A 16,159-nucleotide genomic window follows, 5' to 3' on the forward strand; every position below is an offset into this window, starting at 1 on the left:
ATTAAAATCTACTTGCAGATCAAATTTTACATTTTTTTGAATTTTTTTACTATTTATTAAGTGTTTAACAAAATCGCTATATTGGGACCATTAAATATTTGTACCCATCTGAATAAATCCAAAAAAAATTCAGAAAAATGTAAAATTTGATCTGCAAGCACATTTTAACATATCCATCAAGTTGAACGGTTTGGATCGACCGTTTGGACTTTGAAAATAGATGGTGTCATCCGATGTCACCAAAAAACGATGTCATCCGGTCCCTCCTCTGTATATATATATAAGGAGCATTTTAACCCTTCTCAAATTTTATACATGTCCTAATAAAATTGAATGTATCATTATCATTTAAAATTATGTAGATAGCACATGTCTATCATAAAAATTAACCTAGTTACTATACATTGTTCTAGAATAGTGGCATTTGGTTGTTCAATATGTTTGATTATAATTTTAGAATAACAAGAATAGTGAAATTGATATTTATTTTATTAAAATAGTTTGTTTTAATATTTTGTGAGAATAATTTGTTATAATAAGACAAACAAGTTTAGTTCTCTATTCTTCCTATTTTAACACAATCAAACACTGAATAGCTTGTTCTCAAAAATAGGGAGGGGTTTTGAATCGGAGTTCCTTCGGTGATGCAAACCATTTCTCATTTTAAAACTGCTGACAATGACATCCCTGTTCTATTCCCTCTCGACTAAAATACCCCTGGTTTTCGCCGAGTAATTATTTCAGTAACTTCTTTTCCTAACAAAATAATAATAAATTCCGACTCTCAGTAGTGCGCTTATTGTGACTTCATTAATTGCTTTATACAGAAATATTAACTAGATATTGACTGCAGTCAATGGAATTTAATGCTCCGATAACCACACTCATCGACAGGGTTATTTCTGTCATTTCAGACATAGGGGCATTTGGACAAAAGTTCAAAATTCAAGACGACTATTCCCTAAACAGACATCCGTAAACGTCCGATCGACTCAACCGACGGTATCCAATCATCGATAGGAAAAAGGGAGGGAAATAACTACAGCCGTCCGATCTTGCCTTTTGCCCGTTTCCTCTTATATAAATCCCCTCTTGCCTAGGGCTTCTCACTCTCTATTGTACTCTCTCCCTCTCTCGAGACCCACTACACAGCAGTAAGTTTTCTTTCATCTTTAGTTTTATTTTTAATTTTGATGTTGAATCTGGTTATGGAGATCTAAAGATTTACGAGATAGTATAATCAGTTCTTAGTGATTCTGTGCGTTAGTTCGGAAATGTTTACTATTTTGAGAAAGTATGAGCAGTTTTTAGTTGAATCGGCGCGTAAATCCGTTTCCTTCTGAATGTTTGAATTACGTTGTAATTTGCTATTTTTAGATATTTGTAAAATTATTTAGGCAGTAGGAAAATTTTACAAGTTCTGGAGTTCTTCTTCCCAAGGATTTTTCCCTGTCATTTTGTAGAACACTTGATCTGATTGCCTGGAGGTTAGATTGATTCCATTTTTCTGACTTCCTTCGATATTGTGAAATTTTTCCTTTGAATTTATGGAATTTCTGTTATTTGGTATGTTTTGCCTAAATAATTTGATAAACAAGTCTGTCCATTTTCCTTATTTTTATTCATGCAGCTGATTATAAATTTAGTTGGTGAACTTTCAAAGTGTGAATTTATTTTGTCAGTATTTCATATGGTTGATGGGCATGCTGCAGTAAAATGTTAATATTTTTAAATACCCACCAGTGAAACCCAGTTCTTCTGTGATGAAGTTTTCTGTCCAGGAATCTTTATGCTTATGACCCTTATAACCAATTTATGCTGCCTTTGTACCTTTTTCATTTGGTTGTCTAGATTCTGGTTATATTCCCTCTTGCATGAATACTTAAAAGTGATTCTGAAAACAGCTAAATATTTTACATTGTATCCTTTGAATTTTGCAAACAAATGTTATCAAACACAACCTTCTTAATCCTTACATTTTGTTGAACTCTCTCACAACAGGAGAGGAGGCTTAACCAAATATAAACAAAATGAGAGAGATCCTCCATGTCCAAGGTGGCCAATGTGGTAACCAAATCGGTGCCAAATTCTGGGAAGTCGTGTGTGATGAGCACGGTATTGACCCCACAGGTCGCTACACTGGCACTTCCGACCTCCAGCTTGAGCGTGTCAATGTCTACTACAATGAGGCTTCATGTGGCCGGTTCGTGCCACGTGCCGTGCTGATGGACCTTGAGCCCGGCACCATGGACAGCGTGCGGACCGGGCCTTACGGTCAGATCTTCAGGCCCGACAACTTTGTGTTCGGACAGTCTGGTGCTGGAAACAACTGGGCTAAGGGGCACTACACCGAAGGAGCCGAGCTTATTGATTCAGTTCTAGATGTCGTCAGAAAGGAAGCTGAGAATTGTGACTGTTTACAAGGTTAATTTTGCTTCTTGCAATTCATTCTTATTATTACATATTATTCAGATCTTGTTCATCAAGTATGGTCTCTATTATTTATTCTGACTAAAATTGATAATCTTTAATGAACAGGTTTTCAGGTTTGCCATTCGCTTGGTGGTGGTACCGGGTCGGGTATGGGAACCCTCCTGATCTCTAAGATCAGAGAGGAGTACCCTGATCGCATGATGCTCACCTTCTCTGTCTTCCCATCTCCCAAGGTCTCTGACACTGTAGTTGAGCCTTACAATGCAACTCTCTCTGTGCACCAGCTGGTCGAGAATGCCGATGAGTGCATGGTTCTTGACAACGAGGCGCTTTATGACATTTGTTTCCGTACTCTCAAGCTCACCACACCCAGCTGTAAGTAATTTCTCATATTATTTTATTAATTAGCAGAATAGATAATTGTTTTAATTGTTGAGTGATGAGAATGGTTTGTCTGTCTTTGGATTCATGCATTTAATTTTGGGTTTTCTGGAGTTTGTTTAGTTCAGTGAGTGGAACATTACGTCTGTTAATGGAATATATGATTAATGTGATTGGGCCGACTGTACAGTTGCACTGATGGAGGAAATGGGCCCTGTCAGGTTGGCCTCTTATATTATAGTAGCAATTATTAGGCATCCACCTACCTGTCTCCCTTATGTGCTGTCTTTATTGGGCTATTGTCGGACAAAGTACTTGGTCAAATCTGCAAGGGTTCAAATCAGAACTTGTTTAGCTTTTGTACTTGGTGCACACAAATGTGGATGGTAGTATAGGAGTTTAGTTTTATTGAATAGACGACTCCATAATTATTTTTGTCTTATCTAAAACCTGAAAGGACCTTAGTTTTTGGATCATTGTTTTCTTGGGCTATTTAGTTGACTCAATCCTATCTAACATAAAGGACTTGGCTACGGTGCTATGGGTAGCTAAGAGGCCTCCCGTGCTACGGCTCAATATTCAACTTTTTAAAATTCTAACGGTTGATCCGAACCGTTCATCTTGTTCTCCATATTAATATGTGCTTGGAGACCAAATTTTACATTTTTTGAAAATTTTTTACTATTTTTTTAGATTTATTGAAAATCGCTGTTTTTCAGACAAATCTGGACCATAAAAAACAGCGATATTCAATAAATCTAAAAAAATAGTAAACAATTTCCAAAAAATGTAAAATTTGGTCTCCAAACACATATTAATATGGAGAACAAGATGAACGGTTCGGATCGACCGTTAGGATTTTTAAAAGTCGAATATTGAGCCGTAGCACGGGAGGCCTCTTAGCTACCCATAGCATATTAGCCAAATCCCTAACATAAATATTCAGTATAGGACTTTCTTTTTTGTGGCATGCCAGAGTTGATTAATTGTAGCTATAACATGCCATAAACAAAGATGTAATATAGTGTAGTTTCTTCTCGCCGAGTATTGGTACAATGGAATGCTAACAAAATTCAGAACTTGGAAGAAATTTTAAATATGAGGGAATCATATACAGATTGTGTCAATTAAATATGTTATACATATCATGCAACCACTGTACTATCTTGATTCCTAAGCTAATGATTTTGCACTTCCAATGAACCAGTTGGAGACCTGAACCACCTTATCTCAGCAACCATGAGTGGTGTGACCTGCTGCCTTCGCTTTCCCGGTCAACTCAACTCCGACCTGCGCAAACTCGCCGTCAACCTGATCCCCTTCCCACGTCTCCACTTCTTCATGGTTGGTTTCGCCCCCCTCACCTCCCGTGGGTCCCAGCAGTACCGGGCACTAACCGTCCCTGAACTCACCCAGCAAATGTGGGATTCTAAGAACATGATGTGTGCTGCAGATCCCCGCCACGGTCGCTATCTCACCGCCTCAGCCATGTTCAGGGGCAAAATGAGCACGAAGGAGGTTGATGAACAGATGATCAATGTGCAAAACAAGAACTCATCCTACTTTGTTGAGTGGATTCCCAACAATGTGAAATCGAGCGTGTGTGACATCCCGCCTAGGGGTCTTTCAATGGCCTCGACTTTCATCGGCAACTCGACCTCCATCCAAGAGATGTTTAGGAGAGTCAGTGAGCAGTTCACTGCTATGTTCCGGCGCAAGGCCTTCTTGCACTGGTACACTGGTGAGGGCATGGATGAGATGGAGTTCACTGAGGCTGAGAGCAACATGAATGATCTTGTATCAGAGTACCAGCAGTACCAGGATGCAACAGCAGACGAGGAAGGTGAGTATGAGGAAGAGGAACCAGAGCCGGAGATGTAAGGATCATTCCAAATTAATGTGCTTTGTGCCGGCGAGAGGTGTTGTATTATGACCTTTTGTACTGCTTTAGGTGTGGTTGTTGTGCTTTGGATCTGCATTGCTCCTCTCTCATCTTCATTTTTTTGCTTGTTATTATCTGGTATGTAAAAGGTTGGCTTTGATATGTAACTTGCATGTGCTGTAATTTCTAGTTCTATTATGGATGACCTTGACTGTTGTGTTCAAGCAATTTCTCTTCCTTGATATGTGATCTGATTGTTGGCTATCATAATAGTTTGAAATTTTGCATTTTTTCTCCAAATTTTTTTCTGATGGGAGAGTCGTCCTATAATAAAAGAAGGCCTAGCAATTTTAGGCGGCATGTTTACTTGGATAGAATGCTTGATTCCTGTGATCCTCTTGGTATGAGATTATATCTTTTTTGTTCACTTCTCGTTATAAAAAGAATCAAGAAGTGAGAAAACAATACAACGGGCAAGAGAACGATGAAATTCATTTCGAATCATAATTTACGGGAGACATTGAGATTTGAGGCATCAGCCGAGTAGTTGATTTCTCTAGCCCAGGGGCCTCTGATCACTTCAAAGGAAAATTCAAGCGGGGAAGTTATTTAGGTCAAAATAGAGAAAACTTGTAGTAAAGCCCAAAACCTTGAAGAAAGGAAACAGATTCCGAGCCCATTAATATAACCGGGCTGGATAAGGATCAAATATGAAAAATTTATATGATAATTTACAATAAAACGAAAAACATATCAAAACCAAATTAGAATCGGAGCCCATTAATCTGATATATTAATGTATTATTAGGGGTGCACACGGGTTGGATATTATTCGACCATATCCAAATAGTAGATATATATTATGAAAAAAATTATGTTATTCACTATTATAAAAAGCGGATATCCGTATCCGTATCCGGTTAATGTCCAATTCGTATTTGTATCCATCTAATATCCAATCCGTATCTGTATCCGGAAAATAAAAACAAATACGGATATAGTTTTACCACTATCCGATCCGTTTGCACTCCTAGTACTATAATTTTTATCAATTTAATTCTATTTTTGTTTCTGGATGAGGCTTCCAGCTTCCATCAAGAGGCAACAAAAGCATAAACGCAAAGTCGCTTTCGCCGTCCAAGTTGCTTTGTCCTGTGATAGAGACAACGATAAGCATCTCCACCATTTTGCCAAAAGTCAAAGGCATGGCCTATCTGTTATAGCCTAAGAAAAGACAAAGGTTATGATGGTTTTTTAGGTTGCCATTGTCAAAGTATATTTGCAAAATTGCAAGCAAAGTAGCAAACATTTGATTCCGAAATTATATATTTAAATGTCTTTTATTTGAGGGATGGTATTTGTTGATTGGAATAACCTGAATTTTTTTAATAATATATATATGAGAGCATCTACATTGGAAATTTCATTTTAGTTTCATATTTTAGGTGGTAATTTCATTTGCAATTTCAAGGATGTATGATAATTTTATAAATAAAAAAGATTTTTTTTTAGTGAAATTGTTTTCAAAATATTGTTTTGGCAAAAATATTAATTTATATTCACTCATCTATTTCAAAAATTAATTTCTGAGATGTATGAGAATTTTTTTTCAATTTATGAATGATAAGCAATTTAAATTAGTTGCACGAGTGCAATGCTTTTGAAATTAACTTAAAATTAATTTAGTTTATTTCTATTCAAATTTCATTATAATTTCATGTCAAATTTCATTATAGTTCCATTTATCTCGAAGCCTACCTGTCAAAAGTACAGTAAAAGTTAGGCATAATTTGATGTAAGTTAATGTCTTCAAGTGATTCTCAATATAAAATTGATTGAGAAGTTTTCAGAAATTTGTAGAATCAAGGCAACAATATTTTGGTAGTTGCATTTATCAACAACATAAGCAGAGAGTTAATGGTCAGCACAACTGCACAAGTAGAGATTTTAAATGGTAGTAAAATTTGTCTACTATGAGGATTAAAGCAACCTTTTGTTCTTACTTCTTACCTTGTATTTGTCAGCAAAATTCCAAATCAAAAACAGTTACTAATAATTAATAAAGGAAGGGATAGCAGGGAGTGGGGTGAGGGGTGAGGGGTATTCCTGTCATAATCCTGTACCAAATTAAATTATGAGAGAGATCAGAGATGTTATCCAACAAACCCACAACCAACTGAGCAATCTTGACCTACCAGTGCCTCACAGCTATACTAATTTCTTCCCTCATTATATTTTTGACAGGTGCATGGCACCAACCGAATAGCCAGGGAAAATGAATCCATGGATAACCACAAAGGCACCCCTCAAATAAGCCTCCACAAATTATCTCCTGTGAATTCTTTGCGTTTATACCCTTGTCAAGTAGAATTACTCTGTAGTCTGTACATTCTTCTTCTACAAGCTTTTCTCCATATCTGATGAAAAAACAAAAATTCTCTAATTTTGCCAAACATGATCATAATAAGCTAAATCAATAAAAACTAAATTACAACACATTTTTTACCCACACCAATCTACCGTCTAAATTCTACAAAATTGTCCAATGCAAGTTCTACAGTGACAATTAAACTTTTAATCATATCTTAAGTTTCTTAATCTTAGCATTGCTAATTAAGTTCGTTGTTTGGTAAATACACTTACATTACAAGACAATGAACAGATAAAATACAATTATGCAAACAATTAAGCTTGGGGAAGTCTCTACAAATTTTTGAACTTTCTAAGTTCTAATGCAATTGAAAAATACAGCGGACCAGCTGGCAGGACAAAGCTGGTCCTCCTTCTCTCCTCTCCATTTCAAAACCATGGGAATTCCTTACCAGTTACCAGTAAATATTATAAAGGTATATGTAGGTTCTGGACCTCTCCAGTTATGTAAAATTTGAGAGGTCAATGTCTGACTTTGACTATTAGCACCAAATTAATTAATTACTTTGCCATAACAACTTACCAAGAACTGTGCCTTTGAATTAAGTAATAACTGCATCAGCTCTTACATATTAAGAGAAAAAAGATGCTCACCTAAAAAAAAAAAGAAAAAAAGAAAAAAATGTTATTTTTTTACATAGGCCTTTTGACTACTTTCTGAGCTTGTCTGAGTACAAGTCCGCGTCAACTCTCACTTCTATGTCGGAAAAAGATATGAGAGAGAGAGAGATAGCTTGTTGGATGAGAAAGTTATTGCTACCGAACTAAACTTAATTTTGAGAAATCCCAATTTAATGATGAAAAATAAGTTTCTATTTTATGTATGCTTTAATGCTTTGTTTAGTTTTTTTTTTTTTTTGAGAAATAAGAGGTCAAGTTTTTTTTAATTTTAAATGTCAATAAAGAATTTTTAATCTGAATTTCATATTTGCGATTTCTTATACATAAAACATTATAAGGTTTTTTACATGCTTTGCTTAGTTATTCTCATTTGACTAAATTTGCTTAGTTATATGTTCTTACATTGATGTACATAGGCTTAAAGCACACATAATTTAAGTTCTTTTCACATCGGTTATTTTTAATTGGGTTTGTTTTGTGATTAATTCCGTGTTCACGTGCTTAATTTGAAAGTAGCTATCAAAACTATACAGTTTGTATTGGATCTATGAGTCCTTTAAACCACAAAATAAAATAAATAAATAGAAAAGCATATCACATCATTGTGTGCAATGAACAAAATGCCATGTCGGCATGTTCTGCAATGAAAAATTATTATTATTTTTTTGCGTTCAAACATTGTCCCCCAAAGGAAAAGGTAAATTGCACAACTCTTTTTTAAAAATACCTACCTAGTTTCCTTTGTCGAATTTTTTTCATAAACCATAATTAAAAAAATTAATGTTACGGAACCAATATGATTATTTTTTTTTTCAAAAACCATAAGGACCGTGGGGTTCCCACGGTCTCAAAAAAAAAAAAAAAAAATTTTTTTAAAAAAAACAGAATTTTTTTTCAGACCGTGGGGTTCCCAAGGTCTGAATTTTTTTTTTTTTTTATAAAACAGAATTTTTTTATTTTTTGTACTAAAATATTAGAAATGTTGAATATATTTCTTTAAAAATAGATGAAATACAATATAATTTGATTTATTAGAAAGACTGCAATAAATAACCCGGATCAATATTTTTCAGGTCCGGTTTTTATTTTTTTCTAGAAATGACTTTTGAATCGGGATCAATAACTCAGAATCTAAGCATTTTTATTTTTTTCTAATAACACATAAAGAAATATATTAATTTTTCTTATAGCCGCGAAAAACCTGACCTGAAAAATATTGATCCGGATTATTTATTGCAGTCTTTCTAATAAATCAAATTATATTGTATTTCATCTATTTTCAAAGAAATATATTTAACATTTATAATATTTTAATACAAAAAAATTTTTAAAAAAAAATTGGTTCCCACGGTTTGGAAAAAAATTCTTTTTTAAAAAAAAAAAAAAAAAAATTGAGACCGTGGGAACCCCACGGTCTTTATGGTTTTTGAAAAAAAAAATAATCATATTGGTTCCGTAACATTAATTTTTTTTAATTATGGTTTATGAAAAAAATTCTCCCTTGTCGGTCTTAAAGTTTTAAATTCTATTTGATTTCATAAGCATCCCTTATGTATTTGTTTTGGACCTCTCTACAAGTTACACAAATAGGTAGAAATATTAGGTGTTTTGCTTGAATGGGTTCCACTTAAATAATTAACATTTGATTATAATTGTCATATTAAAACAAGAACCAATAGCTCAATTTGCTTGGATGATTTTTTATTGCATATCGGCGTTTCTAAGAAACAATTGACTGAAGATTCAAATGTTGTTTTAGTGAAAAAATTATTGATGTGGTCAAAAGATTAAAGTTAAAACTTGAGGATTAAATGAATGTTAAAGGAATTACAGGGACCAACATGACAGATATTTACGAAGGGGATGGAATATAGACCACTTATGTAAATCTGTAAGAACTCGCAGAAAAAACAAAAGAAAAAATAAGAAAACAGAATTGGACTTAAAGTTAAAATTGCCAGCGGCTAATTTGTCTTGTTCATCCACCGTCTCTATCTTTTTCAAGCATCTCCTATTTCATTTCCTTTTAAAGTTGCAACAAAATTTGTAGTTTTCCAATTTCCATGTAATGAGTTGAGTTGTGAGTTGTGACTGTGAACCCATAAAAAAAGAGGGATTTTCATGTATATCCTTCAAAAATTCCGATATTGCATATTTATCCTTCTAAATGTTGAAATTAAAACTCACAAATTTACCCAGTTTTGAAAATCCAGTTTATATATTTAAAATGAATTTTTAAATAAAATGCAATAAATTAGGTACAATTGTGAGTTATTGAAATTTAAAAAGATAAATACGTTGATATGAATTTTAGAGAGTAAAATACATAATTTTGAAAAAAAAAAAAAAAATCAAGTCCAGTAAGCATAGAGTTATCAGTTATCATGCGGTTGATTTTAGTGGGGTAGATTTGAAGGGACGTGATGAGGCGTACATGTCAATTGGTCAAAGGCTTGAATTAGAAAAGACTAAGTGCAAATAACATGCTGATATTATAGGCGGTGGTGTATTAGAGAATCATAAAACACGTTGAGGCAAGATATGAAATTTTCAGTTTACTTGGGAGCCAAGCTGCCGAGGCCATTTGCTCTCTTGACAAGTCATATTCAAGAGTATTTTTATTTGTAAAATTGATTCTTTTATTTAGATTAATAATTTTAGTGCCTACTTTTTAAATCGGTTTATATAATTTATTATATGAGTATAATATCATAATTATAATGTTTTTTTCTATTTTTATAATTAACAGTTACAAATCAATTACAAACTGATATTGTAGTAAATTATTAATTGGGAAAAATTATAAATTATAAATTGTTTCTACATTTCTCACAATTATAGTTTCTACATTCCAACAATAAGTCATGTAATGCCTTTAAGAGCATTAATTTGTTGCTTAAATTTATATTAGGCTTGCTTTCATTTTTTTTGTAGTAAAATTTATTGTAACCTTTTACCGTTGTACCATTATTATTTCAGAAATTATTAGCAAAGCAACTGTTGTCATTCACATGATTCGCTATTAGATGAACTAGTCAAGGATGTCATTAATTTATTTTGCTCTTCCTAATAAAATTATATATGAGTTTGCACTTTACAAAAGTCAAATAGCACTTTTTAATTAATATATAGAGCCGTCGATAATGTATTTTTTTTAGAGAAAGGGTCATGGATGATATATACTTGTTATACAAGTTTGGTCAACACCATCAATATATATAACTATATAAGTTTACTTCAAGGTCCTATCACCTATGTGTACAGTTTAAACCGAAATTATTATTTATAGCACAAAAAAAAAAACCAAAACACTCTAAATTTGGAGGATTTTCACATTTATTCGAGTCGCAAAGCCAATCTGCAGTTCATTTATGGGGGGGGCAGTTTGACTTAGAGGCCCTCCAAAAGCACAAAAAATGCACTATCATATTGAATATATTTATATTTTAAGGAACCTCTAAACCAATCTACGACCCTCCATAAATGGGCTACAAATTGACTTTGCGGCCCAGATAAATGTGAAAATCCCTCAAATCTAGGTTTTTTTTTTTTAAAAAGGTATAAATAAAAATTTCGACAGTTATATTTTTAAATAAAGATTGGAGATCATCAAGTCACTCAATTATTTAATATTCATAAAAAAAAAATTCAGATTTCAAACATACAACCTATTACACATAGGACATTAAATTTACCATTAGAGATCAAATATTGGTTCTCATTTTAATTTTTTTTTAAAAGTGATATATATAAGAAATGAAGAATTTATATCTGTTTATCTATAGTTGTCACAAAGATAACTGATTGTTGATACATTTATTGTCAAAAATAATATGTTTGGAATCTAAAACATGAAATAATATTTTTGTCATTTCTTCTGAGCTTAGCTAAGCATATATATATAAAGACAGTAAAGTAGAGATGGTAAAGGTACTCAGGGATTTAGTGTTTTTTGTGATGGGTAAATTACTCTTGTTAAGCAACTCAGTAGACTCTGTAATCAGTAGCTATGATTAATAATTTAATATAAAATCTTTGGACTCTCTTGACAGCTTTTTTTTTTAAAGTAGAAATGTCAGATGTGTCAATAATGTGTACCACTTCATTAAAAAAAATGTAAAGTAGAGATGGACAGAAATTTCTTGAAAGTCACGGGGAGACGTACTGTTGAACTGTATCCAACAACATTTATGCGTCAATAATGCGTACCACTTCAACATAAATGATTTGAGAATGAAAATGTATCTAATAATGTGTACCGCTTCAACTTATATAATTGATATCGGAATAAAAATATGTTGGGAGGCACCTTCAACAAGGAAATGATTTATAAAATAGAGCTAGAATTTCTTTCAAGAAAAAACTATATGAGTAAGGCTACGGTGCTATGGGTTGCATAGAGGGCTACCGGGCTACAACTCAATATTCGAGTTTTCAAAATCCTAACAGTCGATCTGAACTGTTCATCTTGTTCTCTATATTAATATGTGTTTGGAGACCAAATTTTACATTTTTTGAAAATTTGTTACTATTTTTTTAGATAAGTAGAAAATCACTTGATCTAAAAATTTTTGCACCATTTTGATATTTGATTTTCTACCTATCTAAAAAAATAGTAAACAATTTCCAAAAAATGTGAAATTTGATCTCCAAACACATATTGATATGGAGAACAAGATGAATAGTTTGGATCGACCGTTAGAATTTTAAAAACTCGAATATTGAACCGTAGCACCGTAGCCCTCTATGCAACCCATAGCACCGTAGCCTTACTCAAACTATATAGCTAGAATAAAATTTATAGTAATGTTGCCAAACCAGTACGACCGGAACCTAGACCCAAATTATGCAACTTTTTTTTATTTTCAAAATTTAAAAAAAAAACTTATTGGAAACAAGAATTTTTTTTTCCGATCAAATTGTAGATCAATGATTCGGTCTTATTAAAATATTTTTTGTAAATTACATCATGTTTTTTTTGAAAAAAAATCAGAAATAACTGAGACTGAACTATTAATTCGATCTCTTTAAAAACTGTGAAATTCGCGAGTCCTCTCCTCTCCTTCCCTTTCTCTCTTCCACCCAGGCCTCACTATTGATTTTTCTCAGTACGATAAATTATGAAAAAATAGTGAGAGTCAACCAGTTTTCAAGAAGAAAACCAATCAATATTGTTTCCAAGGAATTAATTTTTTTATTTGCAGACAAAACTGCCCAAATTGAGGCAGCAAATTAAATTTATTATTATTTTACGAGAAAATAAGAGCAGTGATGTTAGCAAAAAATATATATGAATAACGTTGAAACCGAGATCCACATTGCCGATTTTTTTATTTTTATCCAAAATTTAAATTAAATTTCAAAACTTAACCGGTTTGATTGTCATTTTCTAATTCTACCCAAACCAGTTAACCGTTAACCGGACCAAATTTCCGGTTAACGGTTAACCGGACCCTTTGAAATGGTTCGGTTTACCGTTAACCGGACCCAAACCATGGGTCCGGTTAACGATTAACCGGATTTGTTGGTCCGCTTAACCGTTAACCGAACCGAATTTTTTTTTATTTTTTTTTATTTTTTTTATTTTTTAAAAACAGAAAATTTAAAAAAAAAAATTCTATTGAAAATAAACATGAAAATTCGTATTTAGATTTATCAAATTTACACCAAAAATTTCCACCAAAAATTTACATATTTAGATTTATTAAATATTCGTATTTAGATTTATCAAATTCGTATTGAAAACCACCATGAAAATTTCTATTGAAAATAAACATGAAAATTCGTATTTAGATTTATCAAATTTACACCAAAAATTTCTATTTAAAATTATAGAAAAATACACATACACATACACATACACATATACATATACATAAATAATATACGGTTACCAATTTTTTTTTTTTTTACTTTTTTTTAAAACAGAAAATTTTAAATTTTTTTATTTTTCTATTGAAAATATACATGAAAATTCGTATTTAGATTTATTAAATTTTTTTTATTTTTCTATTGAAAATATACATGGAAATTTTTGGTGTAAATTTGATAAATCTAAATACGAATTTTCATGTTTATTTTCAATAGAAATTTTTTTTTTAAATTTTCTGTTAAAAAAAAAAAAAAAAAAAAAAAAAAAAAAAAAAAATTCGGTTCGGTTAACGGTTAAGCGGACCAACAAATCCGGTTAATCGTTAACCGGACCCATGGTTTGGGTCCGGTTAATGGTAAACCGAACCATTTCAAAGGGTCCGGTTAACCGTTAACCGGAAATTTGGTCCGGTTAACGGTTAACCGGTTTGGGTAGAATTAGAAAATGACAATCAAACCGGTTAAGTTTTGAAATTTAATTTAAATTTTGGATAAAAATAAAAAAATCGGTCCACATTGAGTCTCTCAAATGGTCCCCTATTTTTATCTCAGGCACCAGCAGGGATCGATGTCATATACTCATATCTTTCTCTTTTATTTTTGTTCTTTAAAGAAAGAGTTTTCCTTTAAATTTTTGCTTCACTTGAATTTCAAATTAAATGTCTAATTAACTAAAATTTGAGTGATACTTGAATTTTTGCTTCACTTTAACGTTGAATCAAGTGATGCATTCACGTAAAAGAAAATTATAAAATTTGAGTTCTTTTTGTATGAATATGAAATGGTGAAAAATTAACTATTATGAATGAATTAGTACAAACCGTTGACCTGACTTTGCATACATAATTTGTTTCTCAATTTTTAGTGAATGCGTTATGTTATAAATAAAACAAGCTCAACTATTCATATTATATTTTTGAAATCTACTTTTTCCATTATTAATGAAAAATATTTGTGACCATACTAAGACAATACAAATAAAAAATTACAGACATTGGAAGGGTTAAGTACAAGACATATTGAAACATGGAAGGGAAATGCAAGAAAAAGGGAAAAATTAAATTAAATTAAAATTTTGTAATTGAGAAAATCAAACTAATTTTGCAATCTTCGAGTAAATTTTTGGGTGGGGTTTTTGGTGTCAAGAATTTTGTAGAAAAGTCACATTTAAAGTCGACTCTAAAAATCGTCTGACCTCCATCGAAATTCGTACGGACAATTTAAATTTATTAAATTTTAAATCTTTTCGCACAAATCACAACATAAATCAGACGATCAGTTTGAATAAAAATTGTCCAAAATCCTTTGAACAAAATCCAAATCCAACTTTTTTACGACAAGCACTAAACCTAAACCTATTTATGCGTCTAAACCACTTTTGAAGCCCTTTTGAAGCTTTTTGTCTTTTTTGGAAATTCGATGCCTTTTCTGAAGCAGATTTGCCAGAATAGCACCTCGAAAAAGAAAATAGATTCCGGAGCTCAAAATAGAAAACACTTTTATCGGGTGTGATCTTTCAGAAATAGATCCATTAGCTTTATCTGTGGATACAAAACGGAGCTTAGGTTTATAGTTTATTTTTCAAGCTTAATCGATAGACAATTTGTTCTACAATTTTTTTTTTTAATTTCAAATTTGGACATTGTTTATAAATTACACAAGATAAACCCACCACTGGACAAACTTGATTAGTTAATATATCTGTCAATTCTATAATTTCATTAGTTAATAATCTTACCATATTTATTTTTTCATAAAGACAAAAATATCACACATATTAACATTTTTAAATTCTCAATTATAATTTGTTACATATGCTTGATATTGTTTTTTATTAATTTGCACGGCTATGATCTTTGAAATTTCTTAAAAAATAGAGTATACATTCCAATATATAGAAAATTTCACAACATTATTTAAAAATAAATAATATATAGAAAATTAATTCTTCATAATTATTTCTTTATCCGATCCTCTAAATATTCTCTTGTTCTGTAGCTTTTCATCCATTCAAAATCTCCTAATCAAGAATGTATACTCCTTTAAACTAAAATTACATTCATAAAATTGTACCCTAAAATAATTTTTATAAACTATCATACATTTTGAATTTGGTCAAAGTGTGTACTGTTAATTACAAGAGGAGGACTCAAATGCCTTATTATTTTTGTGCTGTAAACACACTTAACCTTCTTATTTTCATTTTTAAAATTCAAACAACGATTTGAACAACTCAAATTGATTTTTATATTCAAATGTGTTTGAAGACCAATTTTTATATTTTTTTGGCACTTTTTACAATGTTTGTTTTTATTTTTCTGAAAACAGTGATTTTCCATCTATCTAAAAACATAGTAAATAATTTCCAAAAAAATATAATATTTAATCTCTAAAAATATTTTAATATAGATATCATTTTTTTAATGGAAAAACGTAAAAGTATACATCAGGCTTCCTCCCCTATATTAGATTAAGATTAACTTACAAAGATGGTCAGGGACAAACTAACATCTATCCAGGAGAGGGACAGCTGCCCCTCTC

At 31.7% G+C, this 16,159-nt stretch overlaps 1 protein-coding gene across 2 annotated transcripts; it reads left to right on the forward strand.

Moving 5' to 3' along the window:
- The first annotated feature begins 858 nt into the window (after positions 1-858).
- Positions 859-4,920, forward strand: LOC144567841 (tubulin beta-2 chain). 2 transcript variants are annotated; one of them, XM_078318022.1, is made up of 4 exons: positions 859-1,154; positions 2,002-2,424; positions 2,539-2,808; positions 4,022-4,920. In XM_078318022.1, exons 2-4 carry the CDS (start codon positions 2,031-2,033, stop codon positions 4,693-4,695), a joined length of 1,338 nt encoding a protein of 445 aa, XP_078174148.1. In that variant the 5' UTR covers positions 859-1,154; positions 2,002-2,030; the 3' UTR covers positions 4,696-4,920. The 2 variants fall into 2 exon arrangements, with proteins under 2 accessions (XP_078174148.1, XP_078174149.1); XM_078318023.1 differs by lacking the exon at positions 859-1,154 and adding an exon at positions 1,159-1,487.
- Positions 4,921-16,159: the final 11,239 nt, after the last annotated feature.

This window comes from Carex rostrata, chromosome 16 (assembly GCF_964058835.1).
Source record: "Carex rostrata chromosome 16, lpCarRost1.2, whole genome shotgun sequence".
Taxonomy (NCBI): Eukaryota; Viridiplantae; Streptophyta; class Magnoliopsida; order Poales; family Cyperaceae; genus Carex; species Carex rostrata.